Source organism: Carcharhinus amblyrhynchos, chromosome 34 (genome assembly GCF_965287045.1).
Source record: "Carcharhinus amblyrhynchos chromosome 34, sCarAmb.v2.hapA, whole genome shotgun sequence".
NCBI lineage: Eukaryota > Metazoa > Chordata > Chondrichthyes > Carcharhiniformes > Carcharhinidae > Carcharhinus > Carcharhinus amblyrhynchos.
The window spans coordinates 12,096,982-12,121,644 of NC_137357.1; the positions used below are offsets into that span (position 1 = coordinate 12,096,982).

Sequence of the window (24,663 nt, forward strand, 5' to 3'; positions counted from 1 at the left end):
GCAACCAACCAAACTCCCTCCAAATTTCCCTACTGCCCTCACCCTGAACTCGCACCTCTATGTCCCCTCCTAACCTCTCTGAACTCTTCTTGTCGACAGGATTCACCCCGTTCCTTGATTCTAGTCCCACTAAACTGTTGACTCCCAACTTCCTGTCCTGACCCCAATGTTACCCCATCTCTCTATTCAAGTGTTATCCCTTGCTCCTTTAAACCTGCCATCATCACCTCTCCCCCCTCAAAAAAAATCAATCCTTGACCCCGATCATCCTTGCAATCTTTTAGCACATTCACAACGCAGATAGGAAATATACAGTAAATGGCAGAACCCTTAAGCGTATTGATTGGCAGATGGATTTGGGTATACAGGTACACAGGGCACTGAAAGTGGCAATGCAAGTGGAGAAGGTAGTCAAGAAGGCATACGACATGCTTGTCTTCATCGGCCGAGGTATTGAGTTTAAAAGTTGGCAAGTCATGTTATAGTTTTATAAAACCTTGTAGGGCCACACTTGGAATATAGTCTTCAATTCTGGTCGCCACACTACCAGAAGGACTGAATGCTTTGGCGAGGGTACAGAAAATATTTACCGGGATGTTGCCTGGTATGGAGGGCATTAGCTATGAGGAGAGATTGGAGAAACTTGGTTTGTTCTCACTGGAATGATGGAGGTTGAGGGGAGACCTGATAGAAGTCTACAAGATTATGAGAGGCATGGACAGAGTGGATAGTCAGGAGCTTTTTCCCAGGGTGGAAGAGTCAATTACTAGTGGGCATAGGTTTAAGGTGCGAGGGGCAAGGTTTAAAGGACGTGAAAGGCAAATTTGTTTACACAGAGGGTTGTAGGTGCCTGGAACTCGCTGTCAGAGTATGTAGTGAGTTTTAAGGGGAGTTTTGACAAATACACGAATCGGATGGGAATAGAGGGATATGATCCCCGGAAGGGTAGGCGGTTTTAGCTCAGTCGGGCAGCATGGTCGATGCAGGCTTGGAGGGCCGAAGGGCCTATTAGTGTGCTGTAATTTTCTTTGTTCTTTGCTCAGAGGCCCCTTGTAAAGTAACATTTTAATTTTAAAACCCTCATCCTTGTTTTTAACTTCTTCCATCAACTCTCCCCTCCTAAATGCTATAATTTGCTCCAAACCCATAAACTTGTGATCCTTTAATTATACCCTTTTCTGCATCCCTGATTCTAAATGCTCCACCATTTGATGACCATACTTTCTGTTCTCTTGGTCTCCACTCTGGAATTCACACCTGACATGTCTCCATCTCACTTTCCTCCTTTAAAACCCCTCAAAAGATAAATGTTTGACTAAAATTTGGTCATCTGTCTGAATATTCTTTAAGTTACTTGATGTCAAAGTCTGTTTAAAAACTCTCCAGTGAAGCATCCTGAACATTGCACTACATTCCAGGCACCACCTAGGGGTATGGACAGGGTGAGTAGGAAGCAGTTGCTCCCCTTGGTTGAAGGGTCAATTACGAGGGTGCCATAGTTTTAGGGTGAGGACAGGAGATTGAGAAGGATTTGAAAAAAAACTTGTTTACTCAGAGGATGTTGGGAATCTGGAATGCACTGCCTGGAAAGGTAGTGGAGGCCAGAAACCTCGTGCCCTTGAACTTATGTTCTCTCATGACTGACCCTTCAATTAAGGGGAACAGCTGCTCCTTATCCAGTCTGTCCATAGCTCTCACAATCTTGCACACGTCAATCAGATGGCCCCTCAGTCTTCTCTGCTCTGACACAAACAACCCAAGCCTATCCAACCTCTCTTCATAACTTAAATGTTCCATCCCAGGCAGCATCCTGGTGACACTCCTCTGCACCCCCTCCAGCGCAATCGCATCCTTCCTATGATGCGGCAACCAGAATTGCACACAGTACTCCAGCTGTGGCCTCACCAAAGTTCAAGACAAATCCAACATGACGTGCATAGGCAGCTGGGATCAAGCAAATCCCTTGAAGTGTATAGGGGGTGTAGGTGTACAGTTAAGAGAGAAATCAGGAGGGCAAAAAGGGGACACGAGATTGTTCTTTGCTATCTGCCAAAACAAAAAAAAATTTGCACGAACCTTTGAAATATAACATTCAAGGATATGGAACAAGTGCAGGGAAATTGGGATTCACATGCATTTAGTGGTAGGTATTGTCAGTGCAGACTCAATGGCTGATGGGCCTTTCCTGCAGTTTATGACTCTGTGACTGGGCTTTTGCTTCTAGTGGAATCATACAAACTGAATGCCACATTTCCTGCATTACAACAACGGCGAGAATGCAAAGGTATTTCATTGGTACCAGAGTGGTGCAAGAATTGAGAAAAATGGGAGAAATCCTGACTTACTTGTCGTGGACGAGCTACTCGTCAGTTTAGACAGTCCTCCATTGGTCAGCAGTTGATGGATGGCGGTGGATTTGCTGCTCCCATTCCCACCCAGGAACCCTGGTGCAGCCGATGCACTGACTGTACGGACGACAGGATTTGCTGCCATGGTGACGTTTGCCAGAGTGGAGGCAGAACTTTTCACATTCAGGGTCTGTGAACAATATTGTTGCTGAAATGTCAAATTAAACACAGGGAACAATCGCACCAAGTACAGCCTTTAAACATGCCAGCACGAGAAAGGGTGAGCTCACATTTCTGAGGGACAACTGGAACCCATTCCAGTTCTAGACAACCACTCGCTGCCCCGCTCTACTTGTTCCCCGCCTGGCTCCACAGTCCCCAATCCTCCAGCTCCCCAGCCCTAGGAACAGAGGAATTGGTGGACAAAGAAAACTCAACACCATCTCGTGCACCTTCTAACATCCTAGTAGTCTCATTACATGATGATGTATTGAATCATAGAATCGTATAGTGCAGAAAAGCCCTTCAGCCCATCGGGTCTGCAGCGACACATTAGAACATAAGAACATAAGAAATAGGAGCAGGAGTAGGCCATCTGGCCCCTCGAGCCTGCCCCGCCATTCAATAAGATCATGGCTGATCTGTTGTGGCTCAGTTCCACTTTCCCGCCCTCTCCCCATAACCCTTAATCCCCTCTCTTATCAAAAACCCATCAGCCCGCTTCTTAAAAATATTTAGCGAGGCAGCCTCCACCACTTCAACGGGCAGAGAATTCCAGAGATTCACCACCCTTTGAGTGAAGAAGTTCCTCCTCAACTCCGTTCTAAACCGCCTCCCCTTTATCTTGAGGCTGTGCCCCCTAGTCCTACTGTCTTTTTTGAGCGGGAAGAGTCTCTCCACCTCTATCCTATCCATCCCATTCATCATCTTATACATCTCAATGAGATCTCCCCTCATTCTTCTAAACTCTAACGAGTACAAGCCTAGTTTATTCAGCCTCTCTTCATAGCTCAACCCCCTCAACTCCGGCATCAGCCTAGTAAACCTCCTCTGCACTCCCTCCAAGGCCAAAATATCCTTGCGCAGGTGCGGCGCCCAAAACTGCACACAGTACTCCAGCTGCGGCCTCACCAATGCCCTATACAGCTGCAGCAAGACCTCCCTACTTTTATATTCAATCCCCCTCGCTATGAAGGCCAGCATCCCATTCGCCTTCCTGACCACCTGCTGCACCTGCAGGCTGGGTTTTTGCGACTCATGCACAAGGACCCCGAGGTCCCTCTGCACCACTACCTGAACTCCCACCAAATCCCATCTGCCAGCACTTGGCACATGGCTCTGAATGTTACGTTGTGCCAAGTGCTCATCCAGATACTTTGTAAAGGATATGAGGCAACTCGCTTCCACCACCCTCCAGGCAATGCATTCCAGACTTTTCACTACCCTTTGTGTAAACAAGTTTTTCCTCACATTCCCCTTAAACCTCGTGCCCTTGAACTTATGTTCTCTCATGACTGACCCTTCAATTAAGGGGAACAGCTGCTCCTTATCCAGTCTGTCCATAGCTCTCACAATCTTGCAAACGTCAATCAGATGGCCCCTCAGTCTTCTCTGCTCCGACAAAAACAACCCAAGACTATCCAACCTCTCTTCATAACTTAAATGTTCCATCCCAGGCAGCATCCTGGTGACACTCCTCTGCACCCCCTCCAGCGCAATCGCATCCTTCCTCTGATGCGGCAACCAGAATTGCATACAGTACTCCAGCTGTGGCCTCACCAAAGTTCAAGACAAATCCAACATGACGTGCATAGGCAGCTGGGATCAAGCAAATCCCTTGAAGTGTATAGGGGGTGTAGGTGTACAGTTAAGAGAGAAATCAGGAGGGCAAAAGGGAGACACGACATTGTTCTTTGCTATCTGCCAAAACAAAGGAAATTACAGCACAGGAACAGGCCCTTCGGCCCTTCAAGCTTGTGCCAACCATGCTGACCAACTTAACTAAAACACCTACACTTCCTGGGACCACATCCCTCTATTCCCATCTCATTCATGTACTTGTCAAGAAGACCCTTAAAAGTCACTCCTGTATCTGCTTCCATTACCTCCCCCAGCAACATGTTTCAGGCACCCACCACTCTCTGTGTAAAATATCTGCCTCGTACATCTCTTTTAAACCTTGCCCTTCACACCTTAAACCTATGCCCCCTATGCTTCTGACTATCACTCTGTTCATGTTTCTCGTAATCTTGTAGACTTCCATCAGGTTTCCCCTCAACCTCCGTCGCTCCAGTGAGAACAAACCAAGTTTCTCCAACCTCTCCTCATAACGAATGCCCTCCATACCACGTAACATCCTGGTAAATCTTTTCTGTACCCTCTCCAAAGCCTCCACATCCTTTTGTTAGTGTGGTGACTAGAATTGAACACTATATTCCAGATGTGGCCTAAGATTCTATTAAAGCTGCAACATGACTTGCCAATTTTTAAATTCAATACCCAGGCCGATGAAGGCAAGCATGCCACATGCCCTTTTGACTACCTTCTCCACCTGCATTGCCACTTTCAATGGGACGATATCAACAGGAACAAAGTGGAAATGGTTGAGAGCTTCAAGTTTCTAGGTTACCAACAACCTGTCCTGTCCCTCCATACAGACACTGTGGTTAAGAAAGCCCACCAACGCCTCTACTTTCTCAAGAGACTAACTAAGGAACATTGGCATGTCAGTTACAACTCTCACCAACTTTTACAGATGCATCATAGAAAGCATTCTTTCTGGTTGTATCACAGCTTGGTCTGGCTCCTGTTCTTCCCAAAACCACAAAAGACTATTCAGGGTCGTGAATGAAGCTCAGTCCATCATGCAAACCATGACTCTGTCTATACTTCCCGCTGCCTTGGCAAAGCAGCCAACATAAAGAACGCCACACACTCCAGACGTTCTCTGTTGCACCTTCTTCTGTCGGGAAAAAGATACAAAAGTCCGAGGACATGTACCAACTGATTCAAGAACAACTTCTTCCCTGCTGCAATTTCACTTTTGAATGGACTTGCCTTGCATTAAGTTGATCTTTATGCTCTAGCTATGACTGCAACACGACATTCTGCACTCTCTCCTTGCTTTCATAATGAATGGTAAGTTTTGTTTGTATTGCACACAAGAAACAATACTTTTCATGATATACTAATACATGCAACAATAATAAATCAAATCAAATTAGAATTGCAGCAAAAATTTCCTTGCTCCTGTACTCAAATCCTCTTGCTATGAAGGCCAACAGGCCAACTACCTTCCTTGCACCATCTGCGGCACCTGCCTGCTTGCTTTCAGCAACTGGTGTACAAGGACACCTAGGTCTCATTGCACATTCTCTTTCAATTTACAGCCATTCAGACAATAATCTGCTTTCAATATTCTACTGCAGCTGCCATGCATTTGCCCACTCACTCAGCTTGTTCAACTCACACTGAAGCATCTCTGCATCCTCCTCATACTCACCCTCCCTCCCAGCTTTGTGTCTTCTGCAAATGTGGAGATATCGCACTTAGTTCTCTCACTTAGCGCTAGTCACCACCTGCCGTTTCGAAAAAGACCAATTCATGCCGACTCTTTATTTTGTGTCTGCCAATCAGTTTTCTATCCAAAAAGTCACAGGATTGGTCATGGCAGAGGCCCTTCAACCGATTGAGGCTGCACCAAAAATAATTACCACTAAAGTCGCACGAGTTCCATTTTCCTGCACTTGTCCCATATTCTTGAAAGTTATGATGTTTCAAGTACTCTTCCAAATACTTTTTAAAGGTTGTCGGGTTCAGGCCTCCACTACCTTCCCTGGCAGTGCATTCCAGATTCCCACCACCCTCAGTGATTTTTTTTTCCCCAAATCCCCTCTGAATCTCCTGCCCCTCACCCTAAAATTATCCCTCCTCCTGATTGACCCCTCAACCAACAGGAAGAGCCGCCAATGCTCACCCTGTCCATACCCCTCATAATCTCATACACCTCAATCGTGTCTCCCCTCAGCCTTTTCTGCTCCGGAGAAAACAATCCAAGCCTATCCAGCCTCTCCTTATGGCTCAAATGCTCCATCCCAGACAACATCCTGATGAATATCCTCTGCAACGTCTCTTGTGCAATCACTTCCTTTCTATCAGATGACCAAAACTGCACACAGTGCTTCAGCTGTGGCCTAACCAACACTCTGTACAACTCTGACATAACCTTCTTGCTCTTACTCTATGGCACAACTAATAAAAGCCAGTGTCCCACTTGTCTTCTTAACTATTCTATTCACCTGCTCTGCCCCCTTCAGAAATCTGTGAATAATTACCCCAAGTTCCATCAGTTCCTTTGAGCTTCCCAGTGTCCTGCCATTCATTCAATATTTCCTTGTCTTGTTACTTCTTCCAAAGTGCATCACCTCACACTAAATACCATCTGCTCTGCCCATCTGACCAACCTGCTTATATCTCCCTGCAACCTACAACCTTCTGCTTCTTCTTCTCCTCCTCAATAAGCTACCCCCAATCCCATGTGCCTTAATTTTATAGTCTAATCTCTGACGTGCGACTTTGTCGAAAGCCTTTTTGGAAGTCCATATATATTGTATCCACTTGCTCCCCCTCATTAACTCTCCTTCTTATGTCCTCGACAAATTCTAGTAGATTTGTCAAGCTTGATTTCCCTTTCATAAATCCATGCTGACTCTATCCAATTCAGCCACTGTGCTATAAAATTCTTGATGGACAGGCTCTCAAATTTTCCCCACTTCGACATCAGGCCAACTCTGATAATTTCCTATTTTCTCTCTACTTCCCTTTTCAAATAGTGGGGTTACGTTAGCTACCCTCCAATCTAAAAGTCTAATGATGACTATAAAACCATTGTCAAATGTCACCAGAGTCCAGCCGGTTCCCTAATGTCCTTTGGAAACAAATTTTTACCTGGTCCGGCCTACCGATGAGTCCAGATCCACAGTAAATTGGTTCACTCTTAAAAATGCTCTGTGAAACGGCTAAAGCAAGCCACTTAGTTCAAGGGCAGTTCGGAATACTGGCCCAGCCAGCAACACCCACATCCCATGAAAATGTAACAATAATTTACATTTGAACGAATCACTACCAAATTGTTCTGCCATGTTCTTTGGGCAATCTATTCATCACTCAATCACTGAATTATTAAAATTTACACCCCTTTAAGCTCAGGCTTGTCCTCTGATTAATTATTATGATCAAGGTGAATAGCTGGCCATGGCTGTCATTATTGAGTCCTTTAGAAGGCTAAAAAGCAGCAATCTGTTCTCAGCCTTCCTCTTTACACAACTGTCAATGAGGTATGAATTGCACTGTACCTGGCCTGGGCTGGCAGACGACAGACTTGGGGCCTTTGTTCCAATGTCCTGAAGACTAAAGCTCAGCCCCTGCAGCAGGCTACTGGCCGATGGAGTCCCTGCACACAGAGCAAGATGTCAGGAACCAGGATCTGCAACAACTATGTGATGTCACTCATATTATTTTAAAGCTAAAACTCAATAGCGTTTACACGGCTCCGGGTTCCTTTCTGGACCTTATGTGGGCTGAAATAGCAGCTTTGGGGCACAAAATAGAACTATTAACCTCACGACACTGAGGTAGGAAAAGCAACCAAAATTCTTCACCCAGTACCATCTCCCATCACGATCTAATCGTGTGCGAATGTTGACCAAGAATACATTCAGGCTCAGTGGCATACTTAATTACCTCAACTCACCAATCCAGTTTGATCTCAGAATAGCCGACATCAGCAAGACGCAGCATTTAGAAGAGGAGTGGGAGCAAAGTGGGATAGAAAATTACGATGGTTTGGTCATTTTTGTGAGCTCTTGGGGCTTGAATTAGGATAAGTTCCTGACATAAAAATTAAGCAGCCACACGGTTTGGACCCCCCAATTGACCCCCCAATAATGGAAGTTAGAGGAGCAAATATGTAGACAGATTTGAGAGCGCAAAAACAACAGGGTAGTAATCCATGGGGACTTCAATTTCCTTAATGTCAATTCGAATACAAATGCAGAGGGCACAAAATTCTTGAATATATTCAAGGAACTTTTTTAGCCAGCACGTTATAAGCCCAATGAGAAAGGTTCCAATTCCAGCCTTACGAAATGAAGCTTGGCAACTGGATAAACCAACAGTGGAGGATCATTTGGGAAATTGTGATCATTATATAGTCAGATTTAGCATCATTACGGAAAAGGATAGAACTGCAGCAAAAGTTCAACACTGGGTGAAGACAAATTTTACAGCTGAGAGATGAGCTGGCAAGAATGGCTTAGATACAGCTATTGGAAGGAAAAACTGAATCAAGCATGGGAGGCATTCAAAGGCAAAATTCTGCAGGCATACTGTAGACATGTTCCCACAGAGAAAAAGGGTGGTGCTGCCAAACATCAAGCCCCTTGGGTTTTTTTAAAGTTTATTGATTATTGTGACAAGTAGGCTTATGTTAACAGTGCAATGAAGTTATTGTGAAAATCCCCTCGTTGCCACACTCTGACACCTGTTCGGGTACACTGAGGGAGAATGTAGCATGGCCAATCCACCTCACCAGCATGTCTTTCGGCCTGTGGGAAGAAACCAGAGCACATGGAGGAAACCTATGCAGAACATGCTGAGGCAGCAATGCTAACCACTGTGCCATGGTACCGCCCCAGAAGCATACAGGCCAAGATAAAGCAGAAAAAGAAAGCTTCTGACAGTCACAGAGAGGTATAGGTAGTACAGGAACAAGGTGAAAATGGAACTTAGAAAAGCAAAGAATGGATTGGCAGGTGAAGTCAAAGAAAATCCGAAGATGTTTTACCAATATGTTAAGAGCAACAGAATAAGGAAAAGGTTAGACCTATCAGAGATGCCATTAATAATGTAGGTGGGCAAACTATTGGAAACAATTCTGACAGACAGGGTAACCTGTCACTTAGGAAGGCAGGGATTGATTGGCGACATGGTGGCACAGTGGTTGGCACTTATGTTTCACAGCGCAAGGGACCCAGGTTCAAAACCGGCCTTGGGTCACTGTGTGGAGTTTGCACATTCTCCCCATGTGTGCTTGGGTTTCCTCTGGGTGCTCCAGTTTCCTCCCACACTCCAAAGACAAAGAACAAAGAAAATTACAGCACAGGAACAGGCCCTTCAGCCCTCCAAGCTTGCACTGACCATGCTGCCTGACTGAACTAAAAGCCCCTAACCTTCTGCGGACCACATCCCTCCATTCTCATCCTATTCATGTATTTGTCCAGACGCCTCTGAAAACTCACTCTTGTATCTGCTTCCACTACCTCCCCTGGCAGTGAGTTCTGGGCACCCACCATCCTCTGTGCAAAAAACTTGCCTCGTACATCTCCTTTTAACATTGTGCCTTGCAGCTTAAACCTGTGCCCCCTAGTAATTGACTCTTCCACCCTGGGAAAAGGCTTCTAACTATCCACTCTGTCCATGTCTCTCATAACCTTGTAACTTCTATCAGGTCACCCCTTAACTTCTGTCGTTCCAGTGAGAACAAACCAAGTTTCTCCAAACTCTCCTCATAGCTAATGCCCTCCATACCAGACAAGCAAGTTAGGTTGACTGGCCATGCTAAATTGACCCTAGTGTCAGGGCGATTTTCGGGTAAATGTGTGGGGTTACGGGAATAGGGCCTGGGTGAGATTGTGGTTGTGTATGGACTCAATGGGTTGAATGGCTCCTTCTGTACTGTAGGGATTCTATGATCAGAGATAGAACATAGAACACAGAACATAGAACATTACAGCGCAGAACAGGCCCTTCGGCCCACGATGTTGCGCCGACCAGTTACAAAAACAATGACCCACTAGCCTATACCAATCCCTTTTCGTCCATAAACCTATCCAGAGATCTCTTAAACGCCCCCAAACTAGACGCATTTACAACTGCAGCAGGCAGGGCATTCCAATCCCTCACCACCCGCTGGGTAAAGAACCTACCCCTGACATCCGTCCTGTAGCTACCCCCCCTTAATTTAAAGCCATGCCCCCTTGTGCTAGCTTTCTCCATCCGAGGAAAAAGGCTATCACTATCCACCCTATCTAAACCTCTAATCATCTTATATGTTTCAATAAGATCCCCTCTTAGCCGCCTTCTTTCCAACGAAAACAACCCTAAATCCCTCAGTCTCTCCTCATAGGACCTCCCCACCATACCAGGCCACATCCTAGTAAACCTCCTCTGCACCCTCTCCAACGCCTCCACATCCTTCTTGTAATGCGGGGACCAGAACTGCACACAGTACTCCAAGTGCGGCCGCACTAGAGTAGTGTACAGTTGCAACATGACGCTGCGACTCCTAAATTCAATCCCCCTGCCAATAAACGCCAAGACACCGTACGCCTTCTTAACAACCTTATCTACTTGATTCCCAACTTTCAGGGATCTATGTACACAAACACCTAGATCCCTCTGTTCATTCACACTATTCAAAGTCCTCCCGTTAGCCCTATACTCGACACATCTGTTGCTCCTACCAAAATGAATTACCTCACACTTCTCCGCATTAAATTCCATCTGCCACCTCTCGGCCCAGCTCTGCAACCTATCTAAGTCTCCCTGCAGACTATGACACCCTTCCTCACAATCTACCACACCTCCGACTTTGGTGTCATCAGCAAATTTACTAATCCACCCAACTATACCCTCATCCAGATCATTAATAAAAATTACAAACAACAGTGGCCCCAAAACAGATCCCTGAGGCACACCACTCGTAACTGAACTCCATGATGAATATTTACCATCAACCACCACCCTCTGTCTCCTATCTGATAGCCAATTCCTGATCCAACTTCCTAGATTACCCACAATCCCATACATCTGCATTTTCTGCAGAAGCCTACCATGGTGAACCTTATCGAACGCCTTACTAAAATCCATATATACCATGATAGTCAGCATGGTTGTGTAAGGTGAAGATTGTGTCTCACTGACTTTATAGAACGTTTTGCACAGGTAGCAAGGAGGATTAATGAAAGTAGTACAGTGGATATTGTTGACAATGTTGGCACCTTTTTTGTTTGTTGGATATATTAACGATTTAGACTGAAATATAGATGGAATAATTGGGAAATTTGCAGATGATGCAGCTGATAGTGAAGGGGATCGTTGTCGACTCCAGAATTATATCAACCACGTGGTTCAGTGGGCAGAAAAGTCACAAATGGAATTCAATCGGGGAAAAGTGTGAAGTAATGCATTTTGGGAGGGCAAGCAAAGCAAGGGAACAATCAATAAACGGGAAGACATTGAGATGGTTGAGGAAGTGACCTTGGAGTGTATATTCACATGCGCCGGACAGGGAGACAAGGTGGTCAAGAAAGCAGATGGAATGCTGTTCTTTATTCGATGGGGTATTGAATACAAAAGCAAGGACACAATGATAGAACTGTATAAAACGCTGGTTAGGCCACAAAGGGGAATATTCTGCTCATTTCTGGTCACTACGTTACAGAAGGACATAATTACTCTGGAAAGAGAGCAGAGGAGCATGTTACTGGGGCTTAAAAATTGCCGCTATGGGGAAAGATTGGATAGGCTTGGGTTGATTTCCTTAGGAAAGATGACGCGAAGAGGTGACCTAATTGATGTACTAAATTATCAGGGGCTTCGACAAGGTAGACAGAAAATTCTTGTTTTCCTGAGCTGTGGGATCAATGACCAAGATTTAAGGTAATTGCTAAAAGGATTAGAGGAAATATGAGGAAAGTACGATTTCACCTGGGGGTGGTGGGTGCCTGGAATTCATTGCCTTTGTTGGTGGTTGGGGCTAAAAGTCTCTGGATCTGAAATGCGTTAAGCTGAAAGGCTACAGACCATGTGCTGCAAAGTGGGATTAAAATGAGCAGCTGCCATCTTTTTTCTGGCCAGCAAAGACACAGTGGGCTGAATGGTCTCATTCAAATACTAAACTGTGGTTGTCTCCACTCTTTCCCGAACTGCCCTTGAGATGATGATGGGAAGTCACTTCAGAATTATGACATCGTTCCAAGTCAGGATGGTGAGGGACTTGAAGGGGAACTTACAGGAGGTGCTGTTCCCGTGCATTTACTGATCTTGTCCTTCTATGTGAATCACAGAAATCCGACAGTGCAGAAAGAGGCCACTTGGCCCATCGAGTCTGCACCAACCACAATCCCATCCAGGCCCTACTCCCATATCCCGACATATTTACCCACTAATTCCTCTAACTTACGCATCTCAGGATACAAAGAGGCAATTTTAGCATGGCCAATCAACCTAACCCGCACATCTTTGGACTGTGGGAGGAAACCAGAGCACCCGGAGGAAACCCACATAGACACAGGGAGAACATACAGACAGTGACCCAAGCCAGGAGTCGAACCCAGGACCCTGGTGCTGTGAGGTAGCAGTGCTAACCACTGTGTCACCATCCCACCCTATCAGTGCATCTTATAGATGGTACACATTGTTGTAATTATGGATCGGTACTGGAGGAAGTCAATGTTGAAGCTGCTGGGTGGACAGTCAGTTGCTTTGTCCCGAATGGTTTCAAGTTGCCTGAGTTTCGCTGTTACTGGACCAAACCCATCCAGACAAGTCAAGAGTTTTCCTTCACATTCCTGGCTTGTACCTTTCAGATGGTGGACAGGCTTTTGGGAGTCAAGTGGTGAGTTACTCACTGTAGAATTTCCCACCTCAGGCCTAATCTTGTAGTCACAGTATTTATGGGTTCTGGTCTTTGACCTAATTAACCAGTTGGTAATGGTTGATGGAGTTATTGGAAAGAAATGTTAGTCCTGGTGCAGACAACTGTGAGATTCTGTTTGTTTAAGATCTCCTCCCCATCCCGCAAGTTCAGGGACAAGTGCTGGCGGGGAACAAATCCTGAAAAATGTTACTGCACTGCTATGTTCAACAGGCCATCCAAAATGTCCTGATGGCTTGGCCACTCCCAGCATTTGGCTGGTCTGTGATTATCCCCGCACAGTAAAATAGTCAACCAATGTTCAGCGGCTTGCATTCAATGAAGTATGGGCGAGTGTCAATCCCCAAAGACACAGAATTCCAGCAAGAAGATGGTGTTAAAAGAAAATCAAAATCTTACTGCAGCTGCCATTCAGCCAAAGGTGCACCTGTTTGAAATAATTATCCATTCCCTGCACTTTCCACACAGCCCTAAATTCTTAATTTGTTTTTTTTACATTCAATTTCCTTTAAAAGTTACTACAGATTCAGATCTTCTTTCAGGAAGTGCATTCTAAATCACTGCATCAGCAGAATTCTCTACAAAAGCAAATTACTGCAGATGCTGAAATCTGAAACCAAAAGAGAGAATGCTGGAAAATCTCAGCAGGTCTGGCAGCATCTGTAAGGAAAGACAAGAGCTGGCGCTTCAAGTCTAGACGACCGTTTGTCAAAGTTGGACCTTAAAGAATTAAAGATTCTGATCCCCTTTCAGGAAGTGCATTCGAAGTCACTACATGAACGGAACTCTCTCTGTTGTCAATTATGAACAATTGGTGTTTCTCCTCATTTACTCCAAGAGATGGAACACATTCAGGAACACACAAACTGTTAGGTACCTGATGCTGTGATAGGACCAGAATGAGGTTGTTGTGAAGCATTGGAGCCCGGTGCAGCAACTAGTCTCGCCTGAATAGTGTGGAAGGCACTGGTTGTTGTGCTAATGGCTGGAGCAGGTGAGGTTACTGTACCTGGGCAACTGGAGAATGTGTCCACAGTGACTGATCTGAAAGAAACAGAGAGAGTATGAGAAGATAAAGTTCTCTTCATATTAAGGGAAGAACAAATGCATTTCACAACCATTGGACACCCCAAAGCACCCCTGACTCAAGAAACTACTTTTGAAGTGTTATCATTGTCCAAACTGGGAGTTAGCAAGATCCCACAAAATTTTTTTTTTATTATTTTTTGATGAATAAACTGGTCTTTATTGTCCATCCCCAAATCACCCTTGAGCTGGTGCTGGTGAACTGCCTTCTTGACCTGCTGCAGTTTATTTGGTGCAGGTACTTTTGGTGAAGTTTTCACAGTAACTTCATTGCAGTGTTAATGTAAGCCTTACTTGTGACCAATAAACTAACTTTAACTTTAGGTATGCCCACAGTTCTGTTCAGAAGGGAGTTCCTGGAATTTGACCCAGCAATGATGAAAAAATGGGGATATAGTTCCAGGTCTGATGGGTGTCACTTGAAGGGAACTTGCAGTTGGCCTTTGCACACATCTGCCACCTTTGGCCTTCGAGTTGGTCGAGATCATGTGTTTGAAAGATGCTGTTGAAGGAACCTTGGCAAGTTGCATCTTGTGTACGGTACACACACAGATTCACCACCCTTTGAGAGAAGTAGTTTCTCCTCATCTCCGTTTTAAATCTGCTACCTCTTATCCTTAAGCTATGTTTCCTCTCTCAATCTAGATTGCCCCTCAAGAGAAAACATTCTGTCTACATTGATTTTGTCAATCCCCTTTACTATCTTGTATACCACAATTAGTCCTCCTCTCATCTTCAAAACTCTCCAGAGTATCGGCCTAAACTGTTCAATTGCTCTTCATGGAGCAACCCACTCATCTCTGGAATCTATCTGCTGAACCTCCTCTGAATGGCCTGCAATGCAACTACATCCCTCAAATCAGGGGACCCAAACTGTACACAGTACTGTCAGTGCAGTACCACTAATACCTTGCACAGTTGCAGCAACATTTGCCTACTTTCATACTCTATTCCTTGAGCAATAAATGCCAAAATTCCATTTGCTTTTCTTAATACCCACCATACCTTCATACTTGTTTACTGCGATTCATGCACAAGGACATCCAGATTCCTCTGAAGCAAAGCACGCCCTCTGAATTGCATAAACTGTCAGCTTGGATTGTGGAGCACAATACTCGGGAGTGGGACTTTAACTCACAATCTCCTGGCTCGGAGGCCATGGCTCAGTATTCAAATGTTACTTCACTTCTACATCTACTGCTTGTGTTTGTGTGTTTATCCAGATCCTGGAGTTAGCTGATTCCTGATTCTCTTGTTAGAAAGTCGATGTGTTGAAAAGACAAGATGTGGAGATGCCGGCATTGGACTGGGGTAAGCACAGTAACAAGTCTCACAACACGAGGTTAAAGTGAAGAGACAATGCAGAGACTCACTGCAACAAGTCCTTCACTATAAGGTCGACAACAGAGATGACATTAAAGGAAACTTTATCTGTGCTGCCCACTTATCAAACACAAAGTATCAAGCCCAGGCATAACTGCAGACCCTTTCACCTTGACTTCTGTTGTTCAGACTCCTAGCTGAAGGACTGCCTGTTCCTTGCACAGAGTCCAGCTCTTGTAAACTGATTCACCCTCAGACTTCTGCAACTGAGCTAACCAATTTGAAATGCCATCACCTGCAGTTCAACTTTTATCAGTATCAAGTGGCTCCTCAGTGAAGCAGTACTGAAACCGCTGGCCTATACTAAAACCTTTCCTCTCCAGTTTCAAACATTACAGAGATGCTAGAGACAGCTGATAAAACTAATGGTGTTGATGTGATGTACATGAATTTCCAAAAGGCATTTCATAATCTGCCACATAATAGGGTTGGCAACAAGGTCAGAGCTATGGAATAAAAGAGACAGTAGGAACACGGGTAGAACATTCGCCAACTGATGGAAAGAGGGTTCAGGTGAATAGTTGTTCTTCAACTGGAGGAAGGTATTTGTGGCGTTCCCAGAGGTTGGTGTTCAGATCCCTGCATTACCTCATACATATGAATGATTTAGACTTCAACGTACAGGGCACAACTTCAGAATTTGCAAATGACGCAAAATGTATGTTTTTGAAATGCTACAAGGACAGTGTTCGATTTCAGAGAAGCAAAGAGAGGCTGGTGGAATTCACAGACAAGTGGCAGACAACATTTAAGGGAAGTGTGAAATGACCATTTTGCTCGGAAGAATAAAGGCATGATGATATAAATGGACCAGAAGCAAAGGGACCTGGAGCTGGCTATTGGTGCACAAATGTTTGAACAGGGCAAGTTGAGAAAGTGGTTCACAAGACATTCAGGCACTCAGAAATAGCAGCATAAAGTACAAAAGGAAGGCATTCATAACAAACCTGTCTAAAACACGATGAAAGCATAGTATTGTGTCCAGTTCTGGTCACCATACTTAAGGAAGGATACAAAGGCCTTCGAGGAGGAGTAAAAAAAAATTCACAAGAATGTCTCCAAAGGTGGATAGATTGGTGAAGCTGTGAGTATTCTTCTTGGAGAATGACTCTAGATATTGAGGCCCTGGTCAAGAAGAAGAAAGAGGCACATTACATGCACATGCGTCTGGGATCAAGTGAATCCCTTGAAGAGTACAGGAGTAAAGAGAGAAATTGAGAGGACAAAAAGGGGACACAAGATTGTTTTGGCAGATAAGGCAAAGAAGAATCCAAAGAGCTTCTACAAACAAAATTACTTTTTTTTGAAAGAGTAATAAGAGAAAGAGTAGGGGCTCTTCAGAATCAACAAGGTCATCTATGTGCAGATCCACAAGAGATGGATGAGATCCGAAACGAATATTTCTCATCAGTATTTACTGTTGACAAAAGCATGGATGTGAGCGAACTTGGGAAAATAAATAGTGATCTCTTGAGAAGGGTACATGTTACAGAGAAGATGGTGCTGGAAGTCTTAAAGTGCATCAAGGTAGATAAATCCCCGGGACCTGATGAAGTGTATCCTCGGACGTTGTGGGAGGCTAGGGAGGAAATTGTGGGTCCTCCAATCGGGTTATTTGAATCATCAATAGTCACAGGTGAGGTGCCTGAAGATTGGTGACTGGCAAATGTTGTGCCTTTGTTTAAAAGGGCTGCAGGGAAAAACCTGGGAACTACAGCCCAGTGAGCCTCACATTTGTGATGGGTAAATTGTTGGAAAGTATTTGAGAGACAGGATCTACATGCATTTAGAGACACAAGGACTGATTAGGGACAGTCAGCACGGCTTTGTGAGTGGAAAATCATGTCTCACAAATTTCATTGAGTTTTTTGACGAGGTAACCAAGAAGGTAGATCAGGCCAGTGCAGTTGATGTTGGCTACGTGGACTTTAGCAAGGCCTTTGACAAGGTACCACATGGTAGGTTGTTGCATAAAATTAAGTCTCATGGGATCCAGGGTGAGGTATCGAAATGGACACAAAATTTTCTTCTTCACAGAAGCCAGAGAGTGGTTTTAGAGAGTTGTTTTTCAAACCAGAAGCCTGCGACCAGTGATGTGCCTCATGGATTAGTGCTGGGCTCACTGTTATTTGTCATTTATATTAATGATTTTGATGAGAATAAAGGAGGCACGGTTAGTGAGTTTGCAGATGACACCTCGATTGGTGGCATAGTGGACAGTGTAGAAAGTTACCTCCGATTGCAACGGGATCTTAATCAATTGGGCCAGTGGGCTGACGAATGGCAGATTGAGTTTATTTTAGACAAATGCGGGGTGATGCATCTTGATAGACTGAACCAGGGCAGGACTTACTCAGTTAATGATGGGGCACTCGGGAGAGTTACTGAACAAAGAGATCGAGGGATACATGTTCATAGCTCCTTGAAAATGGAGTCATAGACAGAGTGGTGAAGAAGGCATTCGACAAGCTTGGTTTCATCGGTCAGAACATTGAATACAGGAGTTGGGACATCTTGTTGAAGTTGTACAAGACATTGGTGAGGCCACATTTGGTATAGTGTGTGCAACTCTGGTCACCCGACTATAGAAAGGATATTATTAAACGAGAAAGAGTGCAGAAAAGATTTACTAGGATGCTACCAGGACTTGATGGATTGAGGTATAAGGAAAGGCTGGATAAACTGGGACTTTTTTCTCTGCAGTGCAGGAGGCTGAGGGATGATCTTATAGAGGTCTATAAAATGAGGGGCATAGATCAGCTGGATAGTCAATATCTTTTCCCAAAGGTAGGGAACTCTAAAATTAGAGGGCATAGGTTTAAGGTGAGAGGGGAGAGATACAAGAGTGTCCAGAGGGGCAATTTTTTCACACAGAGGGTGGTGAGTGTCTGCAACAAGCTGCCAGAGGTAGTAGTAGGTAGAGACACAGTTTTATCTTTTAAAAACCATTTAGATAGTAACATGGGTATGACGGGTATAGAGGGATATGGGCCAAATGAGGGCAATTGGGATTAGGTTAGGGGTTTAAATAAAAAGGCGGCATGGACAAGTTGCGCTGAAGGGCCTGTTTCTATGCTGTAAACCTCTATGACTCTACGAGAAGGTTGAAAAGAGATTTGACAAAGGTTTTCAAAATCATGAGGGATGTGCACAGAGTTGATGGGAGAAACCTTTCCCCTTGATGGAAGGTTCAATTGAATTGACTGATTGAAGATACTTGGGGTCATAAGCAATGGCAACATGAAGAAAATCTTCTTTACTCAGCAAGTTGTTAGAATATTGAATGGACTACCTGGGAGCATGGGAGAGGCAGATTCTCCCATGTCAAAGGGAGAAATGGATCATTATCTGAAGAGAAAATATTTTCCGAATCATGGAGAAAAGGCAGGAAAGTCAGACTAGATGCATTGCACGAGCAAAGAAGCCAATTGGCCTCCCTTTCTGTAACTATTTTATGATACAGACACAGATAGCAGTGCTTTTTAGCTCTTGGAGAGCGATTGGTGGACGCCTGAGAGTCAGATCAGCAGAGTCAGATCACTGTAAGACTCAGGATGGGTAGCCAGGTCACAGAGCATGGTAATTATTCTAGACTGGAATGGTGACCACAATACAGAGTGCCCAGACACTCAAACACCAATCACAGGCACTGGGACACACTGCAGCCAATGTCTAAGCACCAAGATGTTGATCAAAGATTGTACTTGGAGAGCTGGTGTAGTTTTGCATCCATGCTGAAGCATGTTGATTTATATTAAAACAATCGATGGAGAGTTAGAATTACAAAAGTTCCTTATAAATTAATTAAAACTGGAGAAAGTAGATTTGAATTCATGGGCAGAACCAGTCCAATGCCCTGGAGGTCAATAAATATGAGCACAACTTCCAACAATTCTTCAACTGGCTCATTCCTCAACCAGACTAAGAAGCACAAGACCAGCTTCCTAAGGTGCCTTAAGTCAGACCGTTGTCAGTCTCACTGTCCTTTATGAAGGCTTTCAGGGGAGGGATGATGTTTCTCTGAGAACCATGTCTCATGACACTTTCTGTTCACAGGCCTGAGTCTGGTTATGACATACTGCCACCCAACCCTCCGCCAGTGCAAATCTTTCAACTCTACAATGTCACACAATGAAACATTCCTGGGATTATGTTGCCAAGCAAGACTGCACCTACCTTTGACCCGTGAGAGCTCCAGTCAGTTCCTTGCTGCCAGATCCTGGGTGACTCACTGACAAAGTTAAGGATTTCCCTACCCCACCTGCCAACAAGGAAAAATAAATCAAATCGACTCCATCAACCCGATTTACTGAGTTCATAATTACTGTGATCAGACGACATTACTGCTCCAGCTTAATTAAAAACTCTTTCCTATTTTACTCAAGTATCGAACAGCAATCTTCATTCTCCTTGGTCTGGCTGTTACCCCACACTCTGGTCCTGAGTCCTCTGGCTTTCTGGTGCCCAGCAAAACATATTCAGATTTCTCAAGGGAACAGATGAACTGACACCAGGTACAAAAGTAAAATACGGCACATGCAGGAATTTGTAATAAAATCAGGAAATATTGAGAATTCTCAGCCTCTCTGACAGCAACTGTGGAAACAGAAACAGAATTCACGTTTCAGGTTCATGATCTTTCACCTACCCAGTCAACCTGTAACGTCAACTTTTGTTTCTGACTGCAGAGTTTCTCCAGACCTGCTCGGTATTTCCAAGATGATTTTTTATAATACCCAAACTCAAACATGTTCAGAATTGCCAAGCCAGCTTTCAGAGAGAATTGCCCATTTCGATTTAACTTTACAACGTCTCCTCTACCCAGGATTGCACTGTTGAGGCATTTTGTTTGAGAACTTTTCCTTGGGTTCAAAACTATTCCCATTGACTGCAATCACCAACGTTGAACACAAGATACAAGCTGGAGCAATCCTTTAAGCTGTTACCAATGTGCTCCTTATGTGAACAGAAAGCTCACAGAAAGGATATTACAATTATTTTAGAGAGATTCTGATAAGAACAGCTCCTTTCCGACCTCAGCAGGCCTGGTGGTTGTCATCTCTGGGACACATGCTTCACAGAAGTCAAACTTTAAGGTGCCTCAAGTTTAACTTACTGGTTCATCTTTAAGATTTACAGTTAGCTTTCTTTTGCTCGGATCACTGTGTGATGTGGACCGACAACCCGAAGTAAGAGATCTGCATTCAATCTGGTGAAGTCACACCCACAGGGCAAATGTCTGCTTCCCTGGGTACAATATTCAGCTTTAAGTGAACAACAAGCCTGACTCCCAGGACCAAGTACAGTGAAAGAGAAGAATAAGCACAATGTGATCAATATCCTTCATGCTTTAGAACAGGATATTAATAAAATATACATTATTAGGTGAGTGAAACAGGAGGCAGTGCAGCATTTGATGGTAATCGCGACATGCCCTCTTCAACTAGAGGCCCCTATTTGCTTCTTCTCGAAAGCTCCTCCTCACCAATCCTGTTAGTTTCATGTTGGGTTTTTATACTGTCTGATATAGCTCCTCTTAACTTCCTCCACAACTGCAACATTGGAAAACTTGGTTGAAGCACCATCAAAGTTGGAAACAGATTTGTGAACCCCTCCAGCTGTCCACGCACATGCGTGTCTGATATCCAGCAGAATATGTTTACCACTTTCTACCTGCTTTGCAATTTGATTTATTTGTTCAGATTGATGCTGATTTTGAATTCCCAACTCAGGCACAAAACAGAACTCTCACATAACAATTTCGAGAAAATGAAGGAACATCAGCTCCAAAACTAATAGAGGAGGAGGGAGTTGCAGCAGGAAGGAAATGGGAAAAGGACTGCTTCCCTTCTCCCTCAAGGGCCAGATATTTTTCTGCTCTGACAGGGCACTGAACTGTGGAATGAAGCCAAATGGCATGATGCCTACTTACCCTCCTTGGCACCTGTGTAAGGCATGGTCGCAGCTGATGTCTCTCCTTGGGAGAGAATGGTTACTTTGATCTTGGCTCTTTTTGCAGGCTTGGCAACCACTTGAGTTGGACTAGCTGTCTGCCGCCTTTTCAGCTGGCTCTTCACATCCTCCTTCTCCACCAGCTCTTGCTGTTCCGCTGAGAGTGGAACTGAAATTCAGCAATGTACATTGTCAATGGTGGCCCACCAGAGATAAACAACATTAAAAGTTGCAGCACTTAGAACATTTTTAAGCATCTCATTTAATTGCTCATGGACAGTCAGCACTGGTTAAGAGTTAAGCTGATATCGTGTGATGGAATACCCTCCCGTGATGCTCACATCCCAGTGCAGTACTGACCAAGTCAAAGTTGCCATTTTTCATATGAGGCATTAGAATCAAGGCTCTGTCCAGCCTCTAAAATGAAAGATTCCATTTCACTTATCAAACAGGAGGGAGAGAGCTTGGAAATGTTCGGAATTTGTGGAGCCAGTGGAGTGTGGCAGTAATCCAGAGATTACTACGTAGGAGGTGCTACTTTGTCGTTTATTTCCTAAGAACCTGCAGGACCTCACCCCTCTTTCAACCAATCCCAGTGGAACTGACATTGACCATGACGCCTAGCTGCTCAGTGTCTCTGTATGTTCTGCAAAAGCTCGTGGCATTCTTTACTCTGACACCAGGGTGAGGTGTTTAACTGCCTGATCCTCCTTGCCTGTCTGGCATTCACACGGTCCCTTGTTGCCTGCACACTCTTAAGATGCAGTTTCATCTCTCCTGGAAGCTTGCTATCCACCATTTGCGAGATAGAATGTAGTGTAATGGAATACTCTCCTGGATGAGAGAAGCTCAACAGCCCACGAGAAGCTCAGCATCATCCAGAATAAAGCAGCTGTACCCTCAATATTGCTCACACAGAACCCTGGAACTCACTTCTTCACAGCACTGTGGGTGTATCCACACCACGTGGTCTGCAGTCGTTCAAGAAGGCAGCTCACCATCACTGTCTCAAGGGTAATTAGGAATAGGCAACAAATGCTGGCCTAACCAACAATGCCCACATCAGGCAGTTAAATGTAACAGTTTCCTAAGTTCACCTTACTCTCTAACCGGTATTTAGAAAGGGCAATTTCCCCTCAAGAAGACAGCCAGAGTTAAGGCCACAGAGTAACAGTGGTTCAACTGTGGAATAGAGGAAAGCAATAGGGGTGTGTTTCCGTGACTGCAGGCCTCACCCTGGTTTCAGTTAGGAAACAAATTACAAAGTAGAATGTCCTATGTGATAATCTCTGGATTACTCCCAGTATCACGTGCCAGTGAGTGCACTGATTGCGGCAAGTGCAGCTGGATGCTTGGCCGGAGCGATAGTGCAGCAGCAAGAGCTTTCGATTTCTGCAGCGCTACGACTGGTTTTGGCAGAGGTGGGACTTTGTACAAACCACACTGGTCGCATCTCAACAGGGCCAGGCCAATATCATCCCGGAGAGATTTGTTTGTGTTGTGGGGAGAGTATGGAAACATGAGTGTAGATTTACAAAGCTAGAAAGAACAGACAGAAAATTGGCAAGCGAGTTTGGAAGACCTAATGCGGAGGCTCAGGTGGAGCACAGAAAATCAGCATGGACTACTTATGCTGAACGGTCTGTGCTTTCAAGATGGCATCACAGCGTGGCGACTTCTGCCAAGCTGTTTCCAGCATACCCTCTAACTCTATCTTTTACTCTCGCTCTAATCTTTTAAAACATAGCTTTAACTCTTTTAAACTTTCTAACAATGTTCTATTTCAATCTCACAGATTTGGCTGCTGTCAGACTTTTGAATGGACCTACCCGATATTAATTTGACCTTTCATGACACCCTAGCTATGATTGTAACACTTTATTCTGTACCCTCTCCTTTCCTTTATTCTGTACTCTCTCCTTTCCTCCCCCCTCCATGTATTCCAAGAATGGTGTTTGGTCTGTAGAGCAAGCAAGAAACAATACTCCTCACTGTATACTAGTACATGTGACAATAATAATTCAAATCAAAGTCTATTGTGTATAAGTACCTGATACTTTCCATGCAGATTGCACTAAGAAATGGCCCCTTAAAATTGCCATGCATGCCCGGCCAGGGAAAAATTTTCAAACCGTCTCCAAAGAAACAAACTGGCCAGACACTCCAATGTTGATGGCACCCCCTCATCTCATTTAAAAACACTTGACCATCCAGTTGAGATGCTGAGAGTTACAAGGCAATGGGTCATGGGCTGCAGAGTGGGATTACTCTGCTTTTGAGCAGCACAGACACGATGGGATGAATGGTTTAATTCTGTCATAGATTGTTCTGTGTTTTCATATTATCTTATGGCCGTATTGCAGGTTCATGGGAGTGTGCTGTGTGCAAAGTGCGTGTTGTATTCCAGACATTCCATAAGTGAACATGACAAAAAAACTACAGTAGTGACTAAAGCACTTCAGGATGTCTTACGATTATGAAAAGCACTATAAACCGGTTAGGGTTTAGAAAAACAAGAGATGATCCCTCAGAACTATATACAGTTCACAGAGGGGTTTGACAAGATGGGTGCTGAGAGGCTGTTTACAATGGCTAAAGAGTCAGGAATTCAAGCATTCCCTTGGGATGAGGAGAAGGCCATTTTAGATTAAGATCAGAAGTTTCTTCACTCAGGGTTGTGAATTCCTGGAGTTTGCTATCCCAAGAACCCTACATGTCAGTATATCCCAGGCTGGAATTGAAAGAATTTTCATGAAAATCAGGGATTTGGAGACCAGAAGCAAAACTGAGGTGACTGAAGAGGTTTAGCAATGATTTTGTTGAATGAGGAGTAGGTTCCAAAGGTTGTATGGCCTACTCTTGCTCCTTACATTCTTAAATTCAAGTTTTCTTGTTCAACCTGTAAGAATCAGTATCTGGAATTCATATGCTCAGTTTCATTCATTGATATGCTCCAAGTTGCTGGGGAGTCTGGGAACAATGTCCTGCAGACGGCTCTTGTGATCTCACAGGAAAACCCAGAGCACCGGAGGCCAGAGGAAGAGTGAGCCTGGTGGGGAGCAGCTGATTAAGCAGTGGGGCACAGAGTCGCAGCTCTGTGATGCAAGAGCGGGAATGGTCGTGTTTCTGCAAGCTCTGGGGCTTTACCCTGAAAGCGTATACTCCATTCTATATCCT

The 24,663-nt window shown here is 44.5% G+C and overlaps 1 protein-coding gene across 2 annotated transcripts in view; it reads right to left on the reverse strand.

Moving 5' to 3' along the window:
- kansl3 (KAT8 regulatory NSL complex subunit 3) overlaps positions 1 to 24,663 on the reverse strand; it is an 84,993-nt gene that overhangs the window by 4,499 nt on the left and 55,831 nt on the right. For both annotated transcript variants that reach the window (XM_080217231.1, XM_080217230.1), the window contains 5 exons: positions 21,467 to 21,655; positions 19,711 to 19,795; positions 13,943 to 14,109; positions 7,703 to 7,800; positions 2,346 to 2,538 (listed from right to left, as the gene is read on the reverse strand). In XM_080217231.1, coding sequence (XP_080073357.1) covers positions 2,346 to 2,538; positions 7,703 to 7,800; positions 13,943 to 14,109; positions 19,711 to 19,795; positions 21,467 to 21,655 — 732 coding nt within the window. The remainder of the gene's footprint in view (positions 1 to 2,345; positions 2,539 to 7,702; positions 7,801 to 13,942; positions 14,110 to 19,710; positions 19,796 to 21,466; positions 21,656 to 24,663) is intronic.